This window comes from Galeopterus variegatus, unplaced genomic scaffold (genome assembly GCF_000696425.1).
Source record: "Galeopterus variegatus unplaced genomic scaffold, G_variegatus-3.0.2 Scaffold17710, whole genome shotgun sequence".
In the NCBI taxonomy this organism is placed as follows: Eukaryota; Metazoa; Chordata; class Mammalia; order Dermoptera; family Cynocephalidae; genus Galeopterus; species Galeopterus variegatus.
The window spans coordinates 3,766-12,931 of NW_007743821.1; the positions used below are offsets into that span (position 1 = coordinate 3,766).

Genomic DNA, 9,166 nt, shown 5'->3' on the forward strand with positions numbered 1-9,166 from the left:
TTTTTAAGAAGACTGCTCATTAATTTTCATATGAAAATGTTCACTTACCACCTCCAAAACTTATACCCAAACATGTGGACTTCCTTTCAGGCTATCATACTAAATTTCTGTATTATAAACGCATATCAGTAATCTCAGTTCTTAATAATCTGCTACATAATTTCCATGACAGGCTAACAGAAGTGATAGTCAAGACACACAATCTTTGTTTCTCCAGTCACATTATCATTTAGATATCTGATCAGGCACTAGCATTATTAATTACTTAAAATGTGATGGTCACTAAGGTTGCTGTGCAAACATTTTATGACATAACCCTCAAAATGACTTGGTGATGTGTATACGATTATACTCTTAACTGAGTGTCAAAATATATCACTCAGAGAATAACTGGCAAAGGCAGCATTTAAACCAAAGTCTGTCAGATTCTTTTCACTTTACCATGTTGCCCCCCTCCAAGACCAGAAAGTGCTTTCTCTACATTATTCCAGGTCCTTACAAAAAGATAACTAAATTACCAGCACATAATAGCCTGTACCAGACATGATGTAACCAGTTATAACAATCAATCCCCTTATATAAATGCTCTTGAGATAAATTTTTCTTAGCACAACTGCAAACAAACTGGAATTCTTTGTTTTGGTTGATAATGAAGTATTTACATTTTTAGTACCACATTTTTTCTTGACTGTTCAAGGTCCTAAAAGTAAGCCTCATGCTAAAATTCAGCAAATTTCTTTAGCCTATATCTCCCAATAATATCCCCTGATATAATTGTCATTTCCCTAACCCAATCATTATGCAATTCTTGCTTTTGTGGATTTTTTCACATTTTGTCTTTTCTTCTAAACCAATTTGAATCCTATCTGGAAGCTGGCAGAGTACCAGGAAACATTTTCAGAGGTAATAAAGAACCTTAACTCTGATTCTGCAGTGACATTGATTATTCAGTGATGATTACTTTTATTTTTCTCTACAAACTTAAGATTTTTTTAAACATATTTTAGTTTGCCTTAAAATGCTAAAAGATACAGAAGATATTTATGATAAAATAGCTCAGAATCTAAAATGCTCCGAGCTTCCATACTTTAAGAGAGCCAACATAAAAACCTGTCCCAGTAACTATAAAATTTTTTAATCTGAAAAGAAAGTAACTTTGAGAGATGTTGGGTAGACTCTCCTATGAGAAATCACAGAACATCTCAATGTCTCCCTCCCATAGTCTACAAGAACTAAAGCTCTTGGTGACCTATATCTGTAGTATCAATCTGGCCCAAATCCTGAACAAGGCAGAATGTTTAACACAATTCTTAGTGCTACACTTTGATAAGGTCTAGAATAAGTTTTGTAAGCAACATATCTAGTATCTAGTGTTCCAGAGATAAGCCCTATGAACACTGAGCTGCAGCAATCTCTATAAGCCACCATGTGACCTCTCAGATTCCCTGCCAATTTTCCAGTTTGGTATTGTGACTGTATTTCCGAACTATGCTAACACCCTGTTAAGCTACTGCCAGGTCCAACCTCTTAGATGATCCTATGGTAGGAGTAAAGGGGTAGTACTATAGATCTTGTACCTCTCCATCAATGATGGACTAATCATCTGAAACCAGGAAACTATTACATGTCTGATTCTCCCCTCCCCATCCCGTTCACTGCAGGCCTGGGTTGCTTAGATCTCAGCATGCCTTCTGCTTGAAATTATCTGAATTATAGCAAAATTATGGAGCTAGAAGAAACTTCACTATCATACACTATCATGCAATTCATCCCCCACATTTTACAGTTGAGGGAACTGTGATCCAGAAGTTGTGCAATTTGTTGATGTTAACTGTTAAATAAAGAGAGAACAAAGATTCCAGTTATCTGAGCCTCCTGACCTCCAGGTCAGGGATCTTTCCATGATACCATGCCTACCTATATTCCGGACATAAGCCACCTTACCTGTGAAGGGAACAGAGATGGGTCAATTGCACCTTGAGAACTCTGCCCAGTAGTAACACATTCCTCCAACAACTGTTTCAAAGTTTGCTTCATTTCCAGGGCCAAATCATTCAACCAAGCCTGAAAATAAAGTTAGAAAATAATATACACAAGTCAGAAAACAAATATATAATTTATTGAATGACACTATTCTTTTATTTCAGGAGGGGGTAATTTCTTACTCTCATACTTCCAAAATGTGTTAAATAGCATATAATTATTTATTTTATTAACAAATGGCTTAAATAATTTGAAGAAAACAATTTTTTCACCTCTTGGGATAATGGTGAGTGTGAAACTCATAAATAGCTATTACTATCATGACTATATATATACAAACAAATATAATATGAACATTTAAAAGTAACCGATTCATTTTATCTTTAAGAAAAATCAAACTAGATAGTTGGGCCAATTAGTCAGGGTCAAAATGGCTGGCTAAGTCACCCAGCTCATGTTGTCCTGGTGATCTCACACTCAGAAAGTTGCAACCATAAGAAGAGATTCCTTCTTCATGGTGAACTATATTATTTGAGGGATTTGGTTGCCTCATTAAATAAAACTAATTTTGTTTCAAAGTCAAAACAATATATCTTCCACTCACTCGATCATAGATAAAATAATAAAAGTAAACAAAACTTAAAATAAGATTAAAATATTCTGGATCCCTGTACTGGCCAGGTACAAAAAAAAAAATAAAGATTAAAATAATAATGACGATTGATAGAAACAATAATAAATACTTATGAATCACTAAATTTTAAATATGTATCATTCTCAATAAAATATAAAGGCAAAAACTACTATCAGTTTTTCCTTATTACATACCTATTATGGCTTTTTTTTTTAACCTATAGAGTACTTTCCAATATTAAAAATAACATGAACCTTGGCCTAGCTCAAAAGCCTCTGAAGCTAAAGAGCAAGAATCTGTCTCTCAGTGGGAGACAACAAAGACAACTACTCTGCTAATTATCACAACAGCTTCCAGAGTTTCGGCTTTTCCTTTGCTGGAATAACTGCTCCAGCCCAGTTGCTAAAACTTAATCTCTTGCTCTCTCTGTTGTCCCAACAAAACTACAAGAAAGTAAAACAACGACAGCAAAACTCTTAACCAAACATGGGAGCTACTTAGCAAAACGTCTATGCTTTCAACCACCTAATTTATACACTCCGCATTCAATAAATTGTTGTGGCCTAACCTGGACAGACATTCTGCTAGGCTGTATGGATATGCACATGATAAAGTATGGCACTTGACTTCTAGTTGGAAGACAATTTTGGAACCTGAAAATTACTATTGAATGTGATGCAACCTATTGCTGTTTGGTTTTAGCTGTATGCCTATAACGGACCTTTGATCACTTCCGGTCCTGCAGCACCAGTTAATCAACAGTTGTTTATAAATACACTAGTTTCAAGCGTACTTGTTCACCTAAATCATCTTACACAATTCACATTTTAAAGAGTAAAGAGAACTTTAGAATTATTAAGTACTTATGTCCCAAGCACTATATGGTATACTTAAGCCAATTATCTCATTTGATTTTCAATAGAAAGTCTTTGTAACACATATTAAGATTCCCATTTTACTTATAAGAAAACTGATACTCCATGTCACATAGCTAATAAGTTGTGAAACTAAGATTAATATCCAGATCTTTTTGACTCCAAAGTCAATGTTACCTTCCAAAGACTAAAATTCCATATTCATTATAAAATTAAAACACTCCGAACCTAACAAAACATTGGCTAAATTATTTTTGATACAAAGTTCATATAGTTAATTCTTTTTATTTTCATACTTGAAAATGAATTGCTTACCTCTACATTATTTGATAGAAGAACTTTATTTTTAAAAGGTACAACTTCTCCCTCTAAAGATTTCATTGCAGTTATATGTTTGGATTCCTCATCAAAGCACACACTGTTAATACCTGAAATATAAAAGCAACAATTTAAATGCAAAAGAACTGAAGACATAATTATTAGATATGATATGTATAACATGTAATGTATAAATATATACACAATAACATATACTATAAAGTAATAGAATTATAACATATATCATAAAATGTATATAGTGTTCCTAGTATTTAAATACCCTAATTGAGGGGAAAAAAATTGTAATGTATAAATATATACACAATAACATATACTATAAAGTAATAGAATTATAACGTATATCATAAAATGTATATAGTGTTCCTAGTATTTAAATACCCTAATTGAGGGGAAAAAAATCATTTTCTTGATGGATATTCTTATCACTAATCTAAAATATTTCTTATCAATATCTAACTATATAGGACATGCTTTGCTGCAGTCTTACTGTTTGTTAAGATCTTTGTTTATTTATTCATTCCCACCATCTTTCAGAAAGTATTTTAGGCAACTTAATCAATTAATGCATATCAATCAGTAAAAACTGTCCTAACTCTCATACATTCTTAGTGAGAATATAAAACGTTACAACCTCTTTGAAAAATGATTGGCAGTTTCTTATAAAGTTAAACATGCATGTACTATATGACTTAGCAATTCCTCAACTAGGTATTTACCCAATAGAAATAAAAACATATGTCCACAAAAAGATTTGTATGGATGTTTAGAACAATTTTATTCTTAATGGCCAAACACTGGAAATACCTCAAACGCCCATCAAGAGTTAAATGGATAAACTGTGGTATATTCAAACAATGGAATGCTATTCAGCAATAAACATGAATGAAATACAGTTGTAGGTATCTTGAAAACATCACACTGAGCAAAAATGCCAGACACAAATGATTTCATAGGAATACATACTGATGATTTCACTTTCACAAAGTTCTAGAAAGGGCAGGAATTAATCTATAGTGATAAAAATCAGATCAGTGTTTGCCGGGGGCACAGTGGAGCGGGTGGGAAGGGGGAGGGAATGACTGAAAAGAGGCTTTAGGGAACTCTCTGGGCTAATGGAAATGTTTTACACCTCAAACGAACTGGTGGTTGTACAGGTATACACATTTGTCAAAACTCATCAAACTATATACTTAAAATATAAACACTGTATTAAATGTAAACAATATATCAATAAAGTTTATTTCTAAAGTAGTAAAAAACTTTCCTAGATGAGGCAGTAATAGCAATCATTACAGATAATATTTAGATATGAGACAAAAGATAAGAGGAAAGGAAGAGGGCAAATAAGACTTCTCTTCCCCCAAATTTGCACATCACCTTATACTATATAAAAAACTTGAACACATTACTTCAGCTTGATCTTCAGAGAAAACCTTTAAGTTATTATTTGTAATATAAAGGAGGAAACTAAATTTCAGAGAGATAAATTAATAACTAACTAATAAACACTTGTAGTAGATATAGAGCTTGAATTCAAGCCTTCTGATTACAAGAAGTATTTCTACTATCTCCCATAGCCTAAATCATAGTTAGATAAAAGCACTCTAAAGCTTCAGACACACAGGGGTTGGAAAATAATTCTGTAAAGCGCAGAGTACAAATATTTTAGATTTTACAGGCCATATGGTCTCTGCATCAACTACTCAACTCTGAACTCATAGCATGAAAGCAGCTACAGGCTGTATGTAAACTAATGGGCATGGCTATGTTCCAACAAAATTTCATCTAAAAAACAACAGGCAATAAGCCAGATTTGGCCCATAGGAGCTAGTTTCCTGATCCCTCATTATAAGTGAATATGATAAATGTATTTTACTTCTTAAAGTTAATTTGAAAAATATGCGTCCTTTCCAAACAAGTATTTTGAAAAAATATCATCATTATTTTTTGTAACAAACCCATTCCATTTGCCACTAATAAATACTCAACTAAACTGGCTCAACAACATTGAAGCACATGACACTAATTACTCTAAACTTTTCCCCAAGTAACCTAACCTATTCTCTATAGCTTAATTATCTCTACAGAGATGACTCCCAATCCCATATCCTCATCCCAAGTCTCTCTGGTGACATTTGTCTATTGAGTATCTCCACTTTGATGTCTCTCAGTAGACCTTAAACTCTATAATGAAGGTGCATATTCTTGTTCACTTCTAGGCCTTTGCATATGTCTTCCATCTGACCACCTTTCTTCTAACTAAAGCCTATACATTCTTCAGAGCTCACTTTAGATGTCACTTTCTCCACAATATCTCAAAACTGAGCCAAATGCCCTCACAGATGCAGCTACAGAACCACATACTTATGTCAATCACAGGAATTGTCACCATATATTACATTTGTCAACCTACTAACTTGTCTCCTCCATTAAACTATAAGTTCTTTGAATGTACAAACTATTTTATTCTATAGTCTACCTGAGAGTGTAACACTATGCCTGGCAGATAACTGGAAACTCAATAAATATCTGTTGAATAAATGGTGAATCCTACCAGCAAATAGCTTCTTAAGATGAGACTGAATCACTGATGGGTTAGTAGACTGGCCCAGTATTTCTAATAAGTCATCATCACCAATAAAATAAAATCTTGGGAATGCTGAGCGTTTTTCCTAATAAAAATAAAAACAAATAGAATAGCTTTCTCTTTTCAAATAATTAAGATATTAAGTACTTTATAATTTATTATATATAGGTTTTTTTTAAAACATGCCTCCAAAAATTCATTTAATGATTTCTGACATCTCTGAAGCTGATCAAGTATTGTTAGTAGAGAATTTCTGATTCCTGCATGAGTAGTTAACGTTGTGACTCTATTGTCTTTCCGGATGTCAGTCATTATTGATCTACAAAAGAAAAAATTAATTTCACATCTATTTTATGATTTCTTGACTAAGAGAAACATTTATTTTTAGCCTGCTTAAAACAAACTAGAGGTAACACTATTGTAACAGTAATATATCATGCTTCTAATAAATAATGTTAAAAACTAATATCTTATTACCATTTTTAACTTGCCATTGCAAATTCACTTATTTCATGTATTCACTAAACACATATTAAGCCCAGCTCCTGGAGCTAATGGTCCAGTGACAGAGACATTAAATAATTTCTCAAAATATTTAAATGAAATTATGATAACTGCTAAGAAGAAAAAGTATGAAGTATTATTTTTATAGTGGCTAATAGGGCAACCCATAAGCTAGGACTTCTTTGAGGAAGTAATTTAAGCTGGGAAATGAATGATGAATAAAAAGTCAGTGAGTAGGAGGGAAACAGCTTCTGGTAGAGAACATGGGAAAGAGGTATGTCTGAGAAACTAAAAGCTAGAGTAACTAAAGCAAAAAGGAGAGCAGCACAAGAAAAGGCTAGAGAAGTGGACCAGGGGCAGATCATGCTTTCTCCTCAGAGCAATGGGAAACAATTTTTAAGTTTTACTTACAGGAATAAAAGAAAGTGATAAAACTATATTTTTAAACAATTACTCTGGCTGTTATGTGGAAAACTTATTGAAGAAGATAAGAACAAGTCAGAATATTATTGTAAAGATTTGTGGAAAAAGAACTGGGAGGTAAGCTCATAAATTCAGGTTTGACTTGTTGATTGATAATGTTTAGAGTTTTGGATCTCAGAAGAGAAATAAGGGCTGTACATATAACAGACCTCAGCAAATAGAAGAGAATTGATGCTAAGAGTGGTTAAGAATATATAAGTAAAGAATATAGTGTGAGGAAAGAACTGAATGCTGAGGCCTCAAGGATGTCTACGTCTAAAGGTTTGGAGAGGGACAGGAACTAGGAACTAGAAGTAGAACCAGAGAGACAGTAAGAAAACCAAAAGAGGACAAAATCATTGAAGCCAAGGGAAGAGACTTTCCAAGAAAGAAGAAATGCTCAACTCTGTTAAATACTAGTTAGAGATAAATAACGTAAAATAAGGAATAAAAAATTTAAATCAGAAAAGTAATTGGTGACTTTAGGAAGTATATATACTAGGTAGAGGGGTAAAGATAGAGATCAAACCAAAATGGCTGAAGACCTAAATGCCTGAATGAGAGAAAATAACTTCTCAGAAGGATCCATTAGAGAAAGAGGTTGAGGGCTGCTGGCCAGTTAGCTCAGTTGGTTAGAGTGAGATACTGCTAACTCCAAGGTTCAGGGTTCAATGCCTGTACCAGCCAGCCATCAAAAAAAAAAAAAGAGAGAGAGAAAGAGGGTAAATACACAGAAGATACCAATAAAGGAAAAGTAATTAGCTCAAATTAAACATTTCACAAGATGAATGAATTAAAACTTGCCACATGTCTATGTCGTATGTAGGAGTACTGACCTAAAATCTTCATCAACTCTATTGAAGAGAGAGAGAAAGAGGGTAAATACACAGAAGATACCAATAAAGGAAAAGTAATTAGCTCAAATTAAACATTTCACAAGATGAATGAATTAAAAATTGCCACATGTCTATGTCGTATGTAGGAGTACTGACCTAAAATCTTCATCAACTCTATTGAAGCGTGTCTGTTCTTTTGGCAATGCTCCTCCTCCAAAAATGGGTTCCAAATACACCCACTTTCTCTGAATATGATTTAAATTCTGCAGGTACTCATCTAACTCCGCAAGTTTTCTTTCCCAAATTGACACTTTATCTTCAAATCCTTTATAATAAGGAGAGTCCTTTAAGGATTGAAGAAGGCATCTATTATCTCCAACCTGATTTACTATATCTTTCCAGTCTTTAATCAGCTTGATAGTTCGACTTTGGCTGTCTTCATAATCAATCAATGTAAATACTGCTCCAACTCCCCAAAGATCAAGTTCACGTAAAGCTTCTCTGATTGTAACTTCACCTTGAGCCCGACTGTTTAAATCCTATATAACACAAAATATTTATATTTGTTATTTAAACATTAATTATAATGTAAATAAATTATAAGAAATAAACCTAATAAAAAATATTTTTTATCTGGCTTTTGTCATAAGGTAAAAAAAAAAAAAAAATTAAGTGGCTATATTTTACATGTAATCCAAGAGAATTACTGGCCATTGTGCCAAGGCATATCAGATACTAAGTATCCAGGTTCACATGATCAAGGTATATACAAAGATCTGCCTTATGCTTTTTACTTCTATAAAAGAAAAATAGAAAATTCAAGCATCCATTGCAAAAGTCTGGCTTATTTAAAGATTTGCAGACCAAAGGCCAAGATTTGGGAGAATTGGACTTCAGAAATCTTATTGTAATCTTATTGTAAATTCTGATACCTCTAAAATGACTA

At 33.1% G+C, this 9,166-nt stretch overlaps 1 protein-coding gene across 1 annotated transcript in view; it reads right to left on the reverse strand.

Annotated features, from left to right (window-relative positions):
• Window positions 1-9,166, reverse strand: part of LOC103582746 (cytoplasmic dynein 2 heavy chain 1-like) — a gene marked incomplete at both ends in the record, with an annotated part of 14,694 nt that overhangs the window by 1,144 nt on the left and 4,384 nt on the right. The window contains 5 exons of the mRNA XM_008564261.1: window positions 1,945-2,064; window positions 3,808-3,920; window positions 6,386-6,503; window positions 6,605-6,737; window positions 8,377-8,759. Of these exons, the coding sequence (XP_008562483.1) occupies window positions 1,945-2,064; window positions 3,808-3,920; window positions 6,386-6,503; window positions 6,605-6,737; window positions 8,377-8,759 (867 nt within the window). The remainder of the gene's footprint in view (window positions 1-1,944; window positions 2,065-3,807; window positions 3,921-6,385; window positions 6,504-6,604; window positions 6,738-8,376; window positions 8,760-9,166) is intronic.